We start from the raw sequence: 22,293 nt of genomic DNA, 5'->3' as shown, positions 1-22,293 counted from the left end.
CCCCAGCAGATCTCAAACTATTGATTGATTTTCTTGGCCGGCTCGGGAAAGATGTGTGATGTTAGAATATAGTTTAGTGTTTTCAGGCCTTTGGAGCTAGTTCTTTAGTATGCGTATCTGACCCATTGGCATGTTGCATTAAAATTTTTCAAGGATAACCTCTAAAAATGTGAATGAGGAATGAGGATGCTTTATTTAGGTTGTAATCAGCTCCTCAAAATGAAATTTGTTTGTAGACCCTCAGGAGGCTCAAGCTTGTAGTATTGAATTAAAAAGGGAAAGAAAAAAATCTCACTGCAACTGTACGCGAACAAAAGAAACATTTAGTGCAAGAGCTTGAAGAACCATGGTGGGTAATGTCATTCATTGAGTGGGAGAGAGAATAAAGTGTTAATACGTTAAGAATTTAGTAGGCAAAATAATTTCCATGCTATAAATAACTGTTCAAGTTGTTAAAACAAATTTTTTTGGTCGTTAATATGCTCACTCTCCTGGCTTTTGTACCATATTATGTTTCCATCTCATCATCAGGGATAAATAAATGTATGTGATATTCATGTTTAAAAATATTTTTTCTGATTATTGAAGTAGTAATTATTCATTATAGAAAATTAAGAAAATAGCGAAGTCCAAATAAGAAAAATATCTCACTACACATATCTAATATTAACACCTTAGAATACTTTACACTTTCTTCCATGTCTGTATAACTAGGCACTCAACTTTCCCGGTTCTTCTTTTTTTGCTCCCCCCATTTGATAACCAAAATTAAGAACTTACTGTACATACTATTTTATTGCCTGTTTTTTTACCCGCACAATATTTTGAATTAAAAAAATTAACCGTTCTATTAAAATATTTTTGAATGGCTCTCAGTTTTTGATCATTATGGCTGGACTAAAATCTTTGTAATCGATATCCTGTTGTCAGACCAAGTCTTATTTACACAAACGTCTGCTGTTCCCACTTGTTTGTTGCATTAAGTAATGCTGGCTGCATGGTCTTAGATATAAATCCTTGTGTGCTCTTCTTAATATTTTCTAGGATTAAAAGACTAGAAGTAAAATCGACTAAGTGACTATTAACAGATTAATAGTCGAGAAATATATACGCATTCATCCATATGTTTATGTGTAGTTACTTTTATAAGTTTCAGTATGCTTAATTTGTAGTCACCGTGTAATTTAATTCATTCTTTGTAATATACAGTTCTACAGGTTTTGACAAATGAATGCAATTGTGTAACCACCACCATAATCAAGAAGCAGAATAGTTCCCTCACCTCAAAACATTTCTTCCTGTGTTCTTGACTACAAAGTATGTTTATTTTTAATTTGGAAAGTGTAAAGAAGCAAAAATAACTAGAAACCACCCATAAGCCCACCACTGGGCTGCTCCGTTGACATTTTATTTGAATACCTTTCCTGTCTTCCTATTTTTTCCCTCCCTACAGAAAAAAAAAAGAGAGAGAGATCATGCTGTCCTTCCTCTTTATAGTGTTTTTTTTTTTCCTTTTTTACTTAGTATGTTTTGAGTATTTTTATTTCACAATTAGCTTGGTTTTTGCTTTTCTTTCTTTGCCATTCTAAATCACCCTATCACGAACATCTTTGCGTATTCCTATAATTACTGAAGAAAAGTCCTAAAATACATATATATATATACATATATATATGTGTGTGTTCGGATTTCAGTGGCTGTGTACATTTTTCATTCAGCCTTATTGCATTTTGTCAAATTGATTTAAAAAGTAGTTACACCGATTTATATTCTGACCGACAGTGTATACAAGAGCCAATTTTCCTGTATCCTTGTCAATATTATTTTATTTTTTGTCAGTTTGATAAATGAATAATGGTATTTCATTGTTTTCATTTTCATTCTTTGATTTTTTCTGGGGTTGAGTTTTCTTTTCCATTTGTTTATTTTTTGTATTTTTGTGTGTGAATTACCAGTCTAGGTCATTTGTGTATTTTTCTTTTGGCTTTTTTTTGGGAAACCTGCTGGTGCTGGGATGAGGTAGAGGGAAATAATGACATTAATTCTCACAGCTACATGTTGGAATTTCTTTTCCTCTTTCTACCATTTGCTTTTCATTGAGTTTAATGATTTTTTTAATTTTATGAAAGGTCTCATAAGTCCTTTCTTTTTCATTTCTTTATTTTTGGGGGATCTGGGTTGAATTTAGAAAGGTCTTTTCTCTTCCGTCATGCATATTTTATTCACACTTAGCTTTGTGAAACATTCTTTCTCCGTTGACTTTTTCTTTTATGTGCCTGACAGACTAGTCAAGTTTTTCTGTGTTGCACTAAGAAGCCATGGATTATGAGCTTGCATATGTTTGTCAAATGTTAATATTGTATTTGTTTTTATTTATTCATATGCTTTCAAGCAACATGAACTTTTCCTTGAAATCTTCTATTTAAACTAACAATTCAGTCACATTTAAATGTGTCCAAAGTTGAGTCCCTTTTCCCCCCCTATTGCTTTCTTTGGTTTGCATTCTAGAGAGATATTATGTATCAGATTTCTCTGTGATATTAGGAGAAAACAGCAGTTATATTGTTAAATAACTTTGTTTGTTTGTTTTTTTTACATGCTACAGGACATTGATGTCAAAGTAAGTAGGAAAACACTGATCTATAAATGTGCAAATGGGTTTACTTAAGCTAAGCAGATCAGATCGTGGAGGTCACGCTTCCACTGGCTGAGGCAGGCAAACTTGATCACCTTGCAAAAAAATATGGTGCACGCCACAGGATGGGAAGGCCAAAACACATCCTTAATTTTTTCAAATTCCTGGTCGGGTGTGTTCAGCATTCACTGACTAAAGAATATGTTAAAAACTTTTCTAACTTGGGCTGATATAGGTCTGTTCCCTCCCAGAAAGTTCCCTTAAATGTAATAATCAAGATAGAACTCACTTTGAAAAATGCATTTATTTTTTTTTTTTTTACTAATCTTGAAAAACATCCATAAGTAACCATAAGTAATGGTTATGGTTAAAAGCATCCATAAGTAATCTTTATCATTATGTTTTTCAAGAATGAAAAATATTTTATTGTGTTTTCATTCTGTAAAAAAAATATCTTGTAAATTAGAATTGGGATTACTGAGTTTTTAAATTACTTTATTATTCATTTTTAATTATTCAGATAAACATTTGTAGTAGTTTTTGCCCCCCCTCTAAAGACAGCTACTTCATAGAAAAGGAAATAGACCAGTACATGTATTTATATGCAGTGTTCACTGGGTAATTTAAGGGTTCTCAAGCACACAGTTTGTGTACACAATGTTATATAGGCATTTTGTTGTTGTTCAAGAAAGGTTAATAACCATGTGTCTTATGCCCAGAGTAAAATCAAAGTTTTATTGTGCAAAATATTAATCCTTGAAATTACTCTCTGAAAGAGTAGTTAAATAAAACTGTCTGTCTCTGCTGGGTTATGATACATTTGGACAAAGTAGGACACAGCTGTTACAGAAAAAAAAAAAAAAAGTTACAACCCCCAAAAGACAATATAGACTCATTCTTTTACATTTAAATACAGCAATCATCATCTTATTAATGGTTTTCTATGGCAGAGGCCTAATAGTTTGCAAAAATCCTGAGCTTTGTATACTTACTTCTAATGTAATTTATACTTGACTTTTGCTATGCTGTTGCTTTTTCTTGATATAGTATGTTCTTCGTTTCTTTTTTTAGGCTAAGCAGCTGGAAGAGAAAAATCGAGTGTTAAAGAAGCAGGATACGTTCTACAAAGAGCAGCTGGCTAGACTGGAGGAGAGGGTATGCCGATTTCTTACCATTGATTCTCTTCTATTACCACATCTGCAGCTTTCCCATACACTTATCTAAAAATCAATAAATTAGAACTGTAACTGCTTTTCCTAGTTACAAAGTCACCAGGAAGTGAAGAAAGCAAGCAGGTAGGTCATTCTCGCAGGGAACGTCATTTCTATTTTGATAGTTTGGGGTATGGTTATGTTATTTGGTTCATTGACATATTTGGCCGCTCACAAACCTCCCTCACATATTTTGCTTTAAATGTTTGGAAACCGCACTGCATCCTGGTCACACAGGAGAGTGATACTCTTAACTCTCTCAAACATGGACTAAAATTGAGTACGTTCTTAGAAATGATAGTGTCATAAAGGATATGTTGTCTTTGTGAAAATTCACTGAATTTCTGGCTAAGAAATGAAGGTTCCTTTCAGGAGGGGTGGACAAGAGCTGGATAGCAGAACTTAGGGAGAAAAATCAGGAGGAATTTAGGTAACTCCTCTCGTCACCATGGATCTGGAATTGGACAGAGATGCTCAGGAGGTATTCGAGGCTGAAACAAAATGTAAGGATGGGAGTTTGAGCCCCTAATCAGTGTACTGTTCAGTACAGGAGATTTCCCTTGAATAATATCATACACAGACCATGAGATGATAAAGCTAGCTTGTCCTCCCCTTTGACTGAAACCCCCAAGATTTGATTTGTTTGGAATAGGATGCTCAGTAAGAGTGTAGGTAAAACAAGAAATACATTACTAAACCCCATTCAGTACGATTATTTGTATGTTGAATATGTTCAGTTGTCTCTGTGTCACTGAACTGAGTGCTTCTTCTCATTTCATTTTCTCATTCATTCAGCAGATATATACTTAAGCACCTAATATATGTCAGGCCCTGGTCTAGTGCCAGAGATATGCTAATGAAGAAATGAACCCAACTTCTGCCCCCTCGGAACCTAAATTCCGTTAAAACCCAACACGTATATGAATGGGAGATTGAGATGATATGCAAACCCTAAAGCAAGGGGAAGGGAGTCCCAGAGCCTAAGAGTGTAGATTTGGGGGTGGGTGGAAAGGGAGGCCCTAATAGGCTGGCATCTGGGGAGAGGTCTGCAGGAATGGGGAGACTCCAAAGCCCTGTGTAGGGGTGTACTTGGCATGTTCAGAAAGGCCCGAGGGTTTGTGAGCAGGAGAGTATTCTGGCTGCTGTCTTGGCAAGAACTTAAGCCAGAGAGACCTAGTTAGAGGTTCTGCAGAAGCCCAGGTAAGGGATGGTGAAGGCTTGGGCAAGGGTGCTCAGCCGTGGAAGGAAAGAAATTCGTTTGGATATTTCAGAGGTGGAGCTGACCAGATTTGCTGGTAGCTTGGACCATGAGAGAAAGAAAGAACTCGAAGGCAGTCTAGGTCTATGGCTTTACAACTAGAAGATGCGTTTTCCATCAGGGAATACTATTCACACACGGCTCTCGATGTGTGTGTAATGGGAGAAATCAGGAGTTTGATTCTGGATAGGGTAAGTTTGGACTCTTCCTGAAGACATCCAAATAGACATGTTCAATAAGCAAAGAGTGGAATGGCTTAGAGCAGAAGTCAGCACTTTTTCTGTAAAGGGCCAGAGAGGAAATATTTTAGGCTTTGCAGGCTGTGTGTGGTTCCAGCCGCTCACCTCTGCTGCTGTAATGTGAAGGCCGCCGTTGCCAATATGTCAGTAAGAAGTGTGCCAATTCATGGACACTGAAGTTTGAATTTCATATAATTTTCACATGTCAAAAAACACTCTTCTTTTGATTCCACCCCCCCCCCCCAACCATTTAATAATGTAACACTGTTCCTTAGGGCTGTACTCAAAACAGGTGGTGGACTGGAACTGCCCCGTGAGTTGGGTGTGGGCTGCAGAACCCTGGGCTAGATAGAGTACAGGCTCTGACGTTCGACGGCTGGGACGCAAACCCCTGAATCAGTGTATGTGGGAGGATCTTCTGGAAACTTTCAGTTTCCTCCGCTGTTAAATGAGGATATAATAGTACTTTATGTCACTAATGGGTGAAATGAGCGATGTCTCACAAAGCACCTGTAATAGTGTCCAGCACTGAGTAACGGCTCAGTCAGTGGTATTTCTTATCTTACGTCGGTCCTTCCAGAGTACGGCACCTGCCACATCTTTGTTAGCTGAACAAAATGGATGGGAGGGGAAGTTTTGAGGTGATTTACCTAGCACCTGCTTTCTCCCCGCCCAACCATAGTTTCCTTTGCCATCAAGAAGTACTGTGCTTGAATTTGTACTTTTTTGAATTAAGTATTGGTGCATTTTGAACTCATCAGTGATCAGTGGTAGGTACAAGAAAAGGCACTGCAAAGTATCCACCCAGTTCTCATAAATTCACCAATTGGATGGCGGTAATTCAGTGGTTGGTGTGTGGAACTGAGAGCAGTTGTTCTTGGCAGACTGAGCTTGTCTGCTCAGCACCTAATAGTTACTTTTGGCTTCAGGATAGAACAGGTTGTGGGAGACGAGACAAGATGGACGTGTATGATGATATTGAATCATTATGATTGGTGTCTTCTTACTTGGGGGGGAGGGAATATATATATATATATATATATATATATATATATATATATATGCACACGCATATTTTCCCTTTTGAAGGTGAGGCTGGAAAGTAGTTATTTAGGAATTTTAACTGAAAGCTGAGAAACACCAGTGAGCTTAGAAGAATTATTATGAGGTGGAATTATCACCCTACTATTAGTTTATACTAAATAATTCCATATTTAATAACATGTCCTAGAAAGAACGCTGGACTACAAGTCAGAAGACATGGCTTTGTCTTCTAGTTATTTGACACTTCACCTAATCTCTGTGGTCTCTGGCTCTTCATCTATAACCTGGGGAGAGTTCTGTGTCTGGCTACATTTGTGAGTTATTGGCGGGGACCAGAGAAGAAGATGTATTTAAAAAAGCTCCTTGGAAACTGCAGAGAGCTTAACAAATATAAGCTGCTGTCATTAAAGAATATTTACTTGCTTTCCATTGTGCATAAGATACTAACAATCGTAAAATTCCTTTAGTTATTATTCAGCTTCCCGGTGTCTTCTTCCCATTTCTATGAAATCCTGTTTTTGTTTATTACTGCCATTCCTAAAATGCCTAAGGTGAATTTCACCTACGGCAGGAATATTTGAGAGACATTGAGGCCCCCAATGCGGAAGCGTTTTCTACGCTTAATGCAAGAGATTCTAAAAAGGGCATTTCTTGTATTGTGGTAAGAGTGAAAAGTACACTGTCTAACCATTTCTGTTAGGAATTCTTCACAGTGTATGTGCAAAGACGGAAAAGTGCTCAATCTAATAGTGCATCATATAAGAAAAACTGATGATAATATTATAACTTGCAGGATCATCTTCACTTCCTATGAAACTTGGGTTGCCTGCGGGTTAAAAATGGATATAAGTACACATCTTTCTCTGTTTTAACATCAGACTCATCAACTAGGTCCCAGGTAGCATATCAGGAATAGAGAGGAGACCCTGAGTCTTACAGAATCGTTCCAAGGAAGGTTGCTAAGATTACCTTACCACCTGCCCATCTGCTGGTTTAACAAACACAGGAACTGTCTGTCTTTATCACTGTTCAGTGACTCATCACCTTAATCACCTGAGCATTTCATTTTCATTGACCTGATGCAGAGTTCTTTTTGAGACTATGAATCCAAGTCCACTGAACGTGTGAAATACACTCAGTTCTATAACATAGCTTGGCTTGCCTCTTGGATCTATTTCCATGAACTCTTTCTCAAGTAGGTCTTCCCTTGTGTAAATGGAGCTTTCTCCTTTCAGGGATTTATGTGGCTTAGTTGACCAGGAGTCTTAGATCATTTTCTCCTTTCACTTGATAGGAGTAGTAAGTATAATTTACCTGGACACCAGCTCCACACTTCTTAGCACCTGTATTCCATTCCCAGCAGCAACTGTTTCGTGAGAAAGAAGGTCAAAGCCATCTGAAAAGTTTTTCCGGTCCTTAGTTCATTGTAAGTGTTGCCAACTTAATCAAACAACATTGACCGTGATGCCAAGTAAATTTTTATATATAGTAAGAACATTAGAGTCATTGCAGTTAAGTGTGTGGCCCGAAAGCGACTTGAGTTATTAATTCCTGGTTGTTGACACAAGAGACTTGGAGAGAATTAATTCCTGGTTGGTGATTTGAGAGGAAGCCCAGGGCAGCTTTCGAAGAGAAGGTTCTCCACTGGTTTTTAGAAGCCTTCTTTGAGTCCTTCAGGGAATCCTCCCTAATGCTTCATATACCTCTCTCTATGATGCCGTGTTTCATGATGGTTAAGGCTCGTTATCTGTTTCTCTTGTAAACTCCTTGAGGACAAAGGTCAATTTCTTATTTCCATATTTTCCACAACTCACACAAAGTAGGAGTACAGTGAATGGAGCCCCGGGTTACTAAGCTTAGACCATAAAGTTACATCTAAACAATTAGTGTACAATTTGTAAATACACACAAAATGTTTGTCTTCTTCACTAAATCATGTAAATCACTTATTTAAATCTATGAGAAAAATCAAATTTAACTTTGAATATCCAGCTACTTATAACATCATCATAATCCTAGTAACTAACAGTAACATTTATTGATTATTCGCACTGTGCTAGGCGCTTTGCATGAATTATACCCTTTTATCCCCGCAAACAGCCCCATGCAGCTGCCAACTCTATTGTTTAGGTGACATCTTAAGGCTTCGAGGAATTTGCCCCAGAAGGTACAGCCAAAGCACAATTTGGATGTGAGCCAGGTCCAACACCTGAGCTTGTAGCTTTTGTCCAGCTCTGTTTTTAATATTTGCCAGTTCTGCACTTAAGAAGTTAAATCCTGCTGATTGTTTTGTTAGTTCTTTGTGTGGTAAGTTAGCTCTTTTTGGCTTCTAATACAACATTTTAGGGCCTGATGTTGTAATTTGATTAATGCTATCTCATAACCTGAAATTGTTAAGCATTCGAAACGCATAATTTTCTCCCCAGGAATTGGCACTTCCTGGGAAACTTTGACCAAAAGGGAATAAATACGGCCTTATTACCTAGCAACTGCAGCATGATACCCATAAGACTTATTTTAATATCTAGTTGTACTTCTTTTCCTTTGAAGTAAAACATTTATAATCATTTGAGCAGTTTAAAAATATTTTTGAGGTGTTTTCATTCATTCATTCATTCGTTCGTTCATTGCTATTTCATTCTATCCCTAGAAAGAAAACAAACTTTCTGTTACTTTTGAAAAAGGGTATTGATGGGTATTTCTTTAGAGTCTGGATTGCCTGCATGTTTTTCAGGAAAGTGTGTATTTTCAGTAGTCTGTTAATCCTGTGGGGGTGGGGGGAGTGAGAGGAAGGAGGAAGACCCTCATTGGAGAGGGCAGAGCCCAGATTCTCCCAGGGATCTTCCTGGATGAAGGACCCTGTTCTCTCCAAGACAACTTGAAGACATGCGTTCTTTGATGATTAGTGTGTCTTGCATGCCTAACTTTTCAATTATGAGCTTCAATCGATTGGCTCTACTGCATCCATTCAACTCTTGGCGTTCGTAAGAGTGGTGGGGTTTGGCACAGCGTGAAGACAACTTGAAAAGCCCTAGTGGCTTGAGGAGCTGAGGGAGATCAGAGAGCTGAGTCTGATACAGTTACAGTGTTCAGATCAACAGGGTACTGGGGTATGTATTGCTTTCAGTTTACATTTCAGCCGCAATTTGCATACACACTGCAGTGAGAGCCACACAATTAAGAAGGAGAGAGAAATGTATGAGTTGGGCAAATGAGAGCAATGCAAAGAGATTGGTGGGGAAAAAAAAATTATCATTAAGAAGAAATGTACTTTACTAGTTTGTCACCTGTGGAGAGAGTTGCTAATTAAATTCTAAGGTCATGCTTACATCAAGTGAGCAATTTTTAAAAGCCTTTTTACTTATGGTAGATGGCACATCTTCCACTGAATCATAAAGTGTCAGGCTCATCTGTATGATTAATTGGCTTTTTTGATTGCCTGACTTCTTCCTTGTCAATTACTACCTTCGTTTCTGTATTCCTCTGTGCAAAGCTGGGCGGGGGGTGGAAATAACGCCGACGATGGTAATAAAGGGAAATGACGACAGAAGAAATCATGGTCAGCTCAGTGTGCGCCTTATGGGGAAGAAATTATGATGCATCTTTACTTCTTTACTACCAGATGAAGTCTGTCATTGTAAAAATATTTCATTCAGTGAAGCTGGGTCAGCCTTTTCAAGAGATTAATAAGGATAAAAAACACAGACCACTGACATCTGAGATCCTAGAACATAAACCATCCTTTTTGGGGCTAGGGAGATGAACTCAATTTATGGGATTTAAAAAAAAATCCTTTGCTATTTTCCCCCTACGGTGCTTCCTAAATAGTTGTCAATGATTCTAGGACATAGGATATATTTCTATAGGATTCTAGGATATATTTAGTGACTAATATACACTAAATTATTGTGTATGCTTTGGCCATGCAATGTTAGATAGCAAATTGAACGCAATAGTTAAAAGCATAGCTTTGTGGTAGATATGCCTCAGTAGGTTATGCTAGTTTGCATTTATTAACCTGGAGAGGTATACGGTTCCTTTGACACTTGGAAATTTTATACTGGCTTCCTCGTTCATCTTGAAATCAAGGCAGGGTCCCTGCAGTTTTTGGAGTTACCAAGAGTTATAGAAACAGAGAGGGTTCTCTGATCCAGGAGTTTGGACGAGGCAGACAATAAATAGCAGCCCATGTCACTTGTAATTGCAATGCCATTCCAAACGACAGCGAGGCTAGTCAAGTGGTTTGCAACATGTACCTTGAGTTAGTCTCAATTTTTTATCATTAACAAATAATGATAGTTCACATAAGTACTTTTAGCTGTTAATTGTTAGGTAGAACAATTCGTAAGGCCCAGTATCACCTTAACTTTTGTTAACATAATTGACAGTCATTTAGAACTTAGGTTCAAAGACTAAACCCTTTCCGTACTCTTACCTGCCTCCCTAAAGGAAGTTTATCACTGCATATATTCCAAAAGTAGCAAGCAGGATGGACTTTTTTTTTTTTTTTTAATCTATTTCATTCTCTGAGGCAAGGGAATCAATATACTATAGTGGAAATGGGGGTCTTATCCTTAATTCATTATTCAACAAGTCCACCAAACACACTGGCTTTCTGTTAACCTCTTTGAATTTTCTAATGGGAAATGTGGTTTGGGTAACCTTGAAATGTTCCTTTAAACTGGCTTTAGGGATATGAGACTTCCATTTTTTTCTGGGGTGAGTTCGTAAAAGTGCATCTCATTAAAATAATCCCCTTACCTGGAGCCAGGTTTTCTGTGCCTAACTTAAGAGGAAAAGATTTGCAAATCATGGGATCAGCACTTAATGTGGTGCTCTCTTTACCATGTTGGCTGTCAGGAAGTATTAACCTTAAGGTAAGATGAGAGCAGGGAGCACAAAACTAGGAGATGATGGCACACAGTACACTAGGTATTAAATAGCATTATCCACCCTGCTTGTTACAGTAAATAGGATTTCCGTATTGTGATGTGTCAGGGTTTTCAGTGAAATCACATTTCCTAGACACTAAACTGCCATCCTCTCTGCCGAGCAGCTTTATTCTGGGATCTTTCTTTCATATTAATCCTGTTGGTAGGAAATACTTGTACCAATTGTGCATGGAAATTATAATTTAATGATCTCTTCCTTTTCTCTATTCAGAGCTTAGAATGGACCACTGTGCTTTGCAGAGCCAGCCCCGGCGCTCTGAGAAAGAGATAATATACAGTTGAGCTGTTAAGCCCAGTATTGCCTTTTCGTGAGCACTTGTAATGTTCGCAAGTGCCAAGATGCCAACGATATGGGTAGCATACTTTCTCAATTCTTCACATTTTTTTTACGTTGTGAAAGACTCAACGATAACATAATTAGAATCTGTTTACTGTGACAGTTTTTTTTTTTTTAACGCTATGCCACTTGAATGTATAAAGACAAGGTAAGAAATAAAGTGTTATGCAATCCAGACAAAATTAATTCCACTTTTAAAGAGTCTGTTCGTTTTGCCTAGGGAGGCTCAGCAGGTTGTTTTATTTGAAAACACAATTAATACCCCCTTTCCTTTCTTTGGGATCTTTTTTCCATACCGATAATCATCATATTACAGCCAGGACGTCATTCTGTGTTTACTTTGTATGCAATCGCAAATGGGGGAAATCTCTTGATTTTTCTTTGTATCTAATTTCATAATCACGGATTGTTTTGCTTCTTGATATCTTGTTTATTTATAAATTTCAAATGTACTCCATTATCAGACCAGCCAGTGCTTGTATTTCCCTATCTTACTGAAAAATTAAAATACATGACTATTAATTTTTTTAGAAAGAAATTGCAGGGCTGGTGTAAGAAAATGCTCTTCATTGCAGTTTTATAGTTCAGACCACGAACGAGCTGTGCCTCTGTAAGGTGCTAATGTCTTAACACATTAGCTTTGGTTAGAAAGATATATTTGGTCTTTACAACATTTGCAAATAGTATTATTAGCTCATTCCATTATCACATCAGAAGTGCCCGCACCTGAACTTGACGTATAAAGCATAGTAACTAAGGCTAGAACTTAATGAAGGGAATCCAAACCCAGTTGGCAACTAAGATACAATTTGACTTTGGTCGTTTTTATCAGAATTTGGGGGGTCGGGTGGGGGGATAGCTGGCTAGAGGGAGTCCTTGGATTCACTGTTCATTCAAAAACACATTTATTAAATTCCTCCAGTGAGCCAGGCCCTGTGCATAGAGTGACAAATGCAGATGGCACAGACGCCTGTCGGCATCTGGTACAGAGCTTCTCAGGGCCACAGTGGATCCATGGAGGCTTTGCCCGCTTCTTCTTTTCCAGAGCAGAAGTGTTTTGTGAGGAGTAGCTACTACTTTTGTCTCTTAAAGTCCAAAAGATAATGGGATTTAGAGGGGAATTTGGTGGGTTGGAGAGGTCCATCCGGTTAAATGCTCAAATAAAGACCCAGTTCAACTGGTTGCCTCAAATAGCTTTCTTTGAAAATAAATATTAAATATGTAAGCTCCACAAAGACCAGACCTGTTTCCTCTTTGACCACCATGGTGGTACCTGGCGTATAATAGGCACTAGGTAACTTTTAAAAATTAATGTGTTAGGGAGTGGGATACGTTCCATGGCCAAAGAATCTTGAGCAATGTTAGGTTTAATTAAGCTGAACAGATTTCTGTACACCTTCTGCAAGTTTCTATACATACAGAGCTTCCAGGATGAAGATACCGCATGCCATGTTTCAGCATGACACTCAAGCCACAGAATCGTTTTTCTTTCTTTAAGAAACATGCACTTTGTTTCTTGACGCACCGTCTGAGATTTGCTGTGCCCTGCATGGAGCCAGGACCTACATTTTTTGAGTCTTTCCTGATTCGCATCCTAGGATATAGAGGTCCAGAAGCCATAGAATTTTACTGATAAGAATTCCTCTTCTGAGGGCTTCTGAGGACCGGCCCCCATCCTGGAATTGCCTTCCCTTTGCACGGAGTTGCAAAAGGGTAGACAGATGAGCAAGAGGCTCAAGGTTCTGAAGGTCCCGTAGTATGGGCTTTGTTGTCGTTTTTAAACTTTATTTATTTCAGTTACAGTTGACATTTAATTCTATTTTATATTAGGTTCACGTGTAGTGGTTAGACATTTGTATAATTTATGCAGTAATCCCTCCGATTAGTCTAGCACCCACCTGGCACGATACATAGTTGTTGCAACATTATTGACTATTCTCTATGCTGTACTTTACATCCCTATGACCATTTTGGGAACTGTCAATTTGTACCTCTTAATCCTTCACCTTTTTCACCCAGCTCCCCAACCCCGCCCTCCCTCCCTTCTGGCGAGCCTCAATTTATTCTTTGTATCTGTAAGTCTGTTTCTGTTCTGTTTGTTCATTTATTTTTTTCTTTAGCTGACACATGTAAGTGAGATCATACGGTATTTGTCTTTCTCAGTCTGACTCATTTCACTTAGTATAACACCCTCCAGGTCCATCCATGTTGTCGCAAATGGTAAGATTTCTTTCTTTTTTATGGCCGAGTAATATTCCATTGTCTATATGTACCACCTCTTCTTTATCCAGTCATCTACTGATAGGCACTGGGTTGCTTCCATATCTTGGCTATTTTGAATAGTGCTGGAGTGAACACAGTGGTTCATATACCTTTTTGAATTAGCGTTTGGGATTTCTTTGGATAAATACCCAGAAGTGGAATTGCTGGGTCATAGCTAGTTTTATTTTTCATTTTTTGAGACTACACTACAAGGTTATAGTAATCAAAGCGTGGTCCTGGCATAAAAACAGACTCATAGATCAGTGGAACAGAATAGAGAGCCCAGAAATAAATCTACGCCTATATGGCCGTTTAATCTATGACAAAGGAGGCAAGAACATTCAGTGGGTTAAAGACAGTCTATTCAATAAATGGTACTGGGAAAACTGGACAGATACGTGAAAAAAAAAGAAACTGGACCACCTTCTTACTCCATATACAAGAATAAACTCAAAATGGATTAAAGACTTAAATGTGAGACCTGAAACCGTAAAGTAAAACTCCTAGAAGAAAACATAGGCAGTAAACTCTCTGACATTGCTCTTAGTGATGTTTTTTTTCTGCTCTATTTCCTCGGGCAAGAGAAACAAAAGAAAAAATAAACAAATGGGACTACATCAAACTAAAAAGATTTTTCAGAGCAAAGGAAACCATTAACATAAGGAAAAGACATCCTACTGAGTGGGAGAAGTTATTCACCAATGATACATCAGATAAGGGGTTAATATCCAAAATTTATAAAGAACTCACACAACTCAACACCAAAAAACCAAACAATCCAATTAAAAATTGGGCAGAGGACCTGAACAGACATTTCTCCAAAGGGGACATACAGCCAACAGACATGAAAAGATGCTCAACGTCACTAATCATTAGAGAAATGAAAATAAGCCACAATGAGATACCACCTCACACCTGTCAGAATGATCATCATCAATAAATCAGCAAACAACAAGTGTTGGCGGGATGTAGAGAAAAGGGAACCCTCATACACTGTTCTCACTCTTAATTCTCTGCATCATCTCTAGTCTCTGTAAGAGTCTTTTAGAAAACATACCATACTATCTCAGTTTTATATTTATATTCACCTTCCTGATTCAAGCTTGTGTTATTCCAGGCTCCCCAGAATTGGGAGCGAAAGGTAGTGGGGTCTCACCAGGACCTAGAAACATACCCATTAATCCAAGAGTTGTATAACTTTATGAGTAGAATCAGGCCTGGGGGCCCAGGAGAATGCGAGCAAGGGTCCTACTAGGAATTGTCTCCTCTTTCGTAAAATGAAGTAGGATTTAATTATCACTGTGGGTCTTTACAAATCGTCCAGTTGTGTACTAAGACCTAGAGCTGGAGGAACAAGCAATCTTAAAGATGTGTCAACACCTTCCATTCCTCAGAACCTTGAGTTTTCCGAAAGAGCTTATAGGACTGGTTATTATTTGGTGAGAAAGCAGTAAGGTTTGCTTGCCTAGGTTAGAAAGTGCAGTCTTTGTACCCCATGAGTTAATGTGAATGAAGGTCAGCAGTCGTCCTGTGCTCCGTACTTTCATTCGCCTTCAGAAACAGGACGAGAGTTCAGGGAGAAGAGCGTGGCCCCAGTACAGCACCCTCACAGCTCGTAGTTTTCACATAGGATCTACGAAAGCAGGAGCCTTGTCCATTCACTGCTGCTTCCCCGGCGCCTGGAACACATAGTAGGTGCTTTACAAATCTTTGTTGAATAAATGAATAAAGGTTTTAGCAGATGAAAGCCTTTAATCTCAAAAACGGCCTGTGTAATTTAGATATGAGCCTTCTGGGTCACTTCGTATGCAACACACCGTACACCTTATCATGCAGGTTGTTGCAGAGATTCGAGCTACCATCATGCCAGCTACTGATATTCATACAACTACATATGTCATTTACATAGAATTAAACGTCAGTCAGTGCAGATACGACTTTTTAAGTAAACTTTGGGAGTAAATTAAATCGTGCTTTGTAAGTGATAACCATTACTTTTACATGATTTTGAAGGGGGGACATCCATTTTCTCCACAAACCCCATCCCAAATAGAATGCCCAGCTTCACTTATCCCCAAACTTAGCTTTGGGTGAACGTGCTCCTGGGTGCTTTGCGCTGTGGATGTCTTTGCTGTTGTCCAATAAATATCAGTGTCAGTATCATCAGCGACCATCAACTGAGGGATTATGACAAGCCAGGCCGTGTAGGAAGTGATGGAACACCATCCTTTTAACCCCAACACAAACCTTTAGGGGTGGGTATTTACTCTCTTCACCACCCCCACAGTTGGTGGTTTTGTTGTTGAGACTCAGAGATGTCGATTAACTCACCCACCCTGAGGTTTCCAGCCTCGCTTCTGTCTCCCTCCCCACCATCAGCCTCTCCATCTGTGTCACCATGGCCGACTCCAAAACTCCTATTATGCAATTGCACCTGTTTTAAGAAGATTTTGGGTGGAAGTGGGCATGACATTTTTCGTTTAGAACCACTAGAGTGAAGTAACCGGTTCTCAGCTGAGTTTCCCTTTGCACGTTGAGTAGTTGGCTGCTTTCATAAACTGAGCACTAGCAGTCTTAATTCAGAGTGCCTTGTGTTCCACAGTGAAGAAAAATTACACCCGTGTCATTAGAGGGCGTGATCAGATGATGGATGCATTCAGTACAGTAAAGTACATCGGCTAAATTGATGGGAGAGATGCTGAAAGTAAGGAAACAGGAAAGAATCTGTGCATTGGTCCTTCCTTCTCCGAGGGGATGGAGAGAAATACTGTGGGGGGAAACATAACCAGAATTCAAAGTTACAAGATCAGCCACGATAATAGTGAGACTTGGTGTGGCGGCAACAACAAGCAAAGGGGCTATCGTGCCCAGGAATGATCATCCCTTGGCCCCCACTGCCACTCAGGCGCTTTTGCCCCCACCGTCTTCTTTCGCCATAGCCCACTTTGCAAAATCCTCTCTTTCTCGTAGATCTCTGAAGTAGCCCTTGAACCACTGTGTCCAGCCCAGACAGCTTAATCTCCTGCCATTTAGATGTATGCGTATGAAATTTTAGGGCATAAACTTCCTGCAGTTTAAATTGTCATCACATACATATGAATTTACTGTCAATTTCCTTTCTCTAGTTTCAGGCCAGAGACACGTCTCCTGTCCTACAGCTATTTAAACGTTCACTCAGTGGCTTCCCTAGGCTCTGCCTCGGAATTAACTTGAATAATTAATCTTAGAAATACACCGCTGCAGTCTGCCACCCTTAAGCCATACTTGCATTTAACCTCCTGTGATGGGTTTCCATCTCCTCCTTCAGTGTTGCTCAGTAGGAAATCCTCAGGCTTGCTGTGTGTGTCTGTACCTTCCTCTGCCCTTATTAGGGGGTGCTGAACACCTACTATGTGCCCGGGTATTGTGCATGGGTGGTACCTGCATACACAGACAGTTTACTTCTAGTATCTTGTCACTCCTCCTTGCTCCTTACTTCTTCTTAACGTTAGTATTTCTAGAACTTAATCGTAATATTGTTTCTTCCTTGCCTAGATGGGACTGTGATGTGAGTGAAAGTGAGAATAGAAGTGAGAGACGAGTAGTTAGTTCAGGACTGAGAGTTAAGATCCTTAGCTTATCTCCTCGAGTAGACAACCCTTGTGTTAAGAAGATCTGCTTTTCTGTTTATCTAACTATCGTTAAAATGAAAATGTAATTTAGAACTACAATGAGTGTTTCTGTAGATCCAGAAAAATAATGCATAATAAATCGTGAACTGTCTATTCTCCCATGGTGTAGTGGCTCTAAATTGTAGAAATTTGGCAGACATCCTTAGAACTATTTGTAAGATTTCAATAGTATGTAATTAAAGACAAAGAATGCCGTTTTTTGTGTTGGGTACATTAAAAATATATATATATCGTTTGGATTTGACCCTGAACTTGGTTCCCAAAAGAATAATGCCGGAAAGACAAAAGGGTAAGTATTTTAATCTAAATAGAGGCGCAAGTTATATAAAGTAATTACACTCACCGAAATATCAGTTATACTCTAGTAAGAGTAATTATGCAAAAGATAGTTTTTGACTGAATATTACTTTGGAAGTAGCCAAATGGAAACAGTGATTATAATGAAATTTGGGTTTCATGCCTTGCCAGGCAACAAAACAAGATTGCTGATGTTTTAAGCTTATGCTGACTGACAATTAAAACCAGTATTAATACAACAAGCTGATGTGGCATTAATGAAATGGAATATTTTATAGACACATGAAAGTTTATTGCTCGTTGGAACTTTAACATTCATCTGTTTCAGAAGTATACTTTTTCAGACGAGAAAATAGAAACCTGGAGTTTTAAAATTGGCTTTATGGAGTAGGTGGCAGTGTTTACCATGTCATCATTACTGTCTCATTAAATATATTCTAAGTAAGTGAGTATTCACTTTATTTAGGTCCCTAGAACTGATTTGTGTTGGGGTGGCCATCCCAAATATTGCAGAGGTGACTGGAACAGAATGAATATTTGAGTACCATTCGTGAGGTTTTTATGGAACTCCGTCCTATGAACAATAAAATTTCACTAGCTTTTGTTGATATCATGATACAAAGCAGGCATGCAATAGCGTTTTACTAATTGCTATACTGAATGAGTGAAATTTTCAGTAGAACTCACCTGATTTCTTCTAACAGAGGAATGGACAGCTAACTTGCTGATCTGTTCCCATTGGTAGTTTTTACATACCCACAGTGTTGTAAAGCAGTAATTCCCAAGTGCTTCTCTCTTGGTCATTTCATAATTACTTCAGATATTGACCTCAGAATTTTATGGAGATGGGCTTAGATGATTCAGAGTGTATCAAATATTTGCGACCTCTTCCTCAAAGGACCTCGTAGTAAGTCTAATGACATCAAAGACAAGTAGATATGGATTCAAATATTGGACCTCCTACTCATTGGCTGCTAGTCCTCGGAAACACCATGTCACCTGTTTCACCTTCAGAGCCCTTAACTGTAAAGTGACTTTCATAACATACTTCTTGAGGGTGTGGAGCTGAAATAAAATATTATGTGTGGGTTTAGGTGGATATTAAATTAGGATAACATCAGCTATCATCAGCATCATGAGTCTGCAGCATCTAATTAATAATTACATGCTGCTTGAGGTCACTTGTTTGGGGAAGAAAAAAATCCTAGAAAAAAATATTTATTTGTTGTTTTATGTTAAATTATTATATTGAATTTTGCAGAAGGAATAGCATCATTGGCTCAATTGTAGAACTATTTTTTTGTAATATGGAAATAATGAAAGAAAACTACAATGAGACCTACATAATCTTTCAGATTTTCAGAGCTCTTTATAGAGTACTTCATTTTATTTGATAAAATGGGATTTCTCTTGAATGTATTTCCCATCAAATTTGGCAGACTATATCAGAGATAGTAATCTGAGCACTTTAGCACTGAAGCGTATATCTTTCTTTCATCCTCCATCTTTTGAGCAGAGGCTGGTTAGAATCTTCGTCCATTTAGTTAAATTAATGTAAGACTAGCTGATGGGTAGGAAATTTAACAAACAACAAGAAAACATTTGGTTGAACTTTCACTTCTCCAGATTAAAGAATGGTTTATTTGTTAAACCTTGAGATACTGTAATATTGGGGTCCAGTTCCTCAATAGCAGGGACTGGAAACGCAGAAGATGAGACCAGGTATTAGACAAGTGTGGTTATGAAGTTCATGGGAACCAGCTTTAAGGAAGGTGCTGCAGTATGGGGAGCATAAGGACAGAGAAGACCATGGAATCGGGGGAAGTACAGGTATCCTTTTAATGGGCTGTGAGCAGATATCTTTGTTTTTTATATGTTTGTTTTAATCTCCTATTGGAAGTCTCTGACTTAGGATATCAATGCAGTTTTTTTTTATTTAACAAGTAAGACGTAAGGAATGAGGGTTTTTTTTATTTTATTTTATTTTTTCTCTTCTCTATTATCCATTAAAATGGAATGGAAAGTAAGGAGGAGACTGCCTGGTGAGGACAGGTTGTAGGGTTGCGTTAGGGCAAGAGCAAAAAGGCATGTAGTAAAAAAAATATACACATATCACAGAAGGGAGGGGAGGTGCCTTGACAGACAGACACTGCTCATCTAATGACGGATTTTACAGTTAAGAATATTCCTGGTGAGAGGGGCCTTTTCTTGAAAAATGAGATTTTTATTTTGAATTGTATTCCTGAGAGGCAGAAAACATTTCTGGTGGTGTCATGGCGTCAGCAAAATGGCAGGGGGATATTGATATCAATATTGTAGATTTCATTTCTACAGAAATATGTACTACGTCAGACTTGATCCTGGCATGTCACATTTTGTACAATTTATGCAAGAGTCTTTTATTAAAAGTATTCACCAAAGAGCAAAATCACCCAAGTCCTTTTAATTACAAAACTAAGAGTCTCAGCATATTGTTGGCAAATTCTGGGGTGGGGGTGGGGGGGGAATCACAGTATGCTGTGTTACCTTTCTTAAGAATGTACCTTTTTTGACTAGATTCCTCAAAAGGCATTCTGAGATTAGAGAATTTTCATAAAATTAAATGACTAAATACTTCAAGCTAAAAAACAAAATCCCCAAATAATAAACTTTCAGAAAGATCTATTTGTTTGAACCTCTAATATCTTTCTCATATAATTTAAATTCATTTTTGTATTTCTCCCACAACTTCCTATTGTGTTTTCTGCCTCAAAAATGAACAAACCAAAAAACCAACTAATGTCCATTAGGCCCGTTAAATTATCTTTTCTTTTTGCAAGTATTGTATTTTTTTAATCCCATGAATCAAAGCATATTTTAATGACTGAAGTAGTCAGTTGTTAACAGTATAAATTATGGGCATTATAAGGATTAAACTTTCATGTACTCAATTTTTTTTATTTGAGTATGCTACAGTTTAAAGATAAAGGTATAAGGAACTTGTAAATCGTTTTTTGTGTTTTTTTCCTCATTTTCCCTGCTGTACAAAATGTGGTAAAATAACTGTCAACGTGCCACCTTGAACACCTACACAGCAGTTTAAAAAATTTCCCATGGCATATTTCATATAATATACTTTCTGGATCCTCCCATTATTCAAAGCAAATCATTTTTATTTTGAGAAAATTACAGCTCTTAAAGTTTATCCCCGTAGAAAAATAGGGTACGGGTAGATACTCTTTTATGCTTTATAATTCTTATTCACGTGTCTTAAAATCAGTAGTGGTAATAAAATATGTTCACGGTATTTTAAGGAATAGAAATACTGATTTTCATTTAACATATTAGTAGTAGTAACTTTATCTATGGACATTTTAAAGGAGAGCAAAATGTTTGCTGATTTAACAAGTGAAATAAAAATTCTAAAATACTGGGGGTACCAAAAACATGTATACACATGACTTGTATTCATCTTTTGTTATCGGTATATATTATTTCCATTTTAATACAGGTTCTTCCTTTCCTAAAATGTATATACATGTTTTTGGCACCCTCTGTTTACATTCTCATAAACCAACCTTGTATGTTCCTCAATCAGTATGTCGTTCAATTTCTTGGTCCCATCTGTGATTTAGAGTACATTTAGTTTGCTTGGATTTCTATAAACTTTTGAAAAGTAATTCTTGCTTTAACTGGCCGTATTTTCATTAGTTTTTCTTAAACAGGCACTTTAACACCTTTATTATTATAATTTAGGACTTTTGCCAAATGTCTTTTTATTTCCTTTGCTTTCTTTGTCACCGGAAACTGTTCACCAGGTTCAGTCATTCATTTGACACTTATCTAGAGGGAACTGTGTGGCAGGCTCCATGTTAGGCTCTGGGGATATAGCAGAGAGGAAAACAGACAAAAATTCCTGTTTCCATTGAGTTAACACTCTATGAGACAATCACTAGCAAATGCATTTTGTGTCAAGTGGTGATAAGTTCTATGAAGAAAAATAACAGAAGGGGAGAAAAACATGACAGTGTGAGTGGGGTGTGGGGTGCGGGCAATGGATGGAGGGGCTGTTTTATTCCGGGAGGCCCTGGAGCAGCTGCCATTTAAGAAGGGACCTGACGCCAGGCGTGAGCCTTGCCTATGGGGGAGGAGCCTTCTGGTCGGTTCTGTTGAGCACCAGTTGCCCCAATCTCTTGCCTTGTTTCCATGCCATGTATTGCTGTAGTGTATTCTTCACTGTCTTTTCCGAAAGTGCCAGGTTTGCTTTTCAAGTACATTATCGGTCTTGCCAAGCCTGGCAGACGGTGCTTATTTTGGTCTGTACTTTGTTAGCAGATCAGTTCTATGTTGAGTTCAAATGGCGCTCTGATTTCAAGAGTGATTCTAATCCTTGTTGTCCTGGAGGAAT

The 22,293-nt window shown here is 38.1% G+C and overlaps 1 protein-coding gene across 4 annotated transcripts in view; it reads left to right on the top strand.

The window, feature by feature from the left end:
- Window positions 1–22,293, top strand: part of CHCHD3 (coiled-coil-helix-coiled-coil-helix domain containing 3) — a 250,356-nt gene that overhangs the window by 153,274 nt on the left and 74,789 nt on the right. For 2 of the 4 annotated variants that reach the window (XM_081038017.1, XM_081038015.1), the window contains exons 5-6: window positions 2,606–2,620; window positions 3,707–3,790. In XM_081038017.1, the coding sequence (XP_080894143.1) occupies window positions 2,606–2,620; window positions 3,707–3,790 (99 nt within the window). The remainder of the gene's footprint in view (window positions 1–2,605; window positions 2,621–3,706; window positions 3,791–22,293) is intronic. The other 2 variants (XM_081038018.1, XM_081038016.1) reach the window with 1 other exon arrangement.

Source organism: Rhinolophus hipposideros (assembly GCF_964194185.1).
Source record: "Rhinolophus hipposideros genome assembly, chromosome: 25".
Taxonomy (NCBI): Eukaryota; Metazoa; Chordata; class Mammalia; order Chiroptera; family Rhinolophidae; genus Rhinolophus; species Rhinolophus hipposideros.
This window is presented reverse-complemented; position numbering and strand designations above follow the sequence as displayed.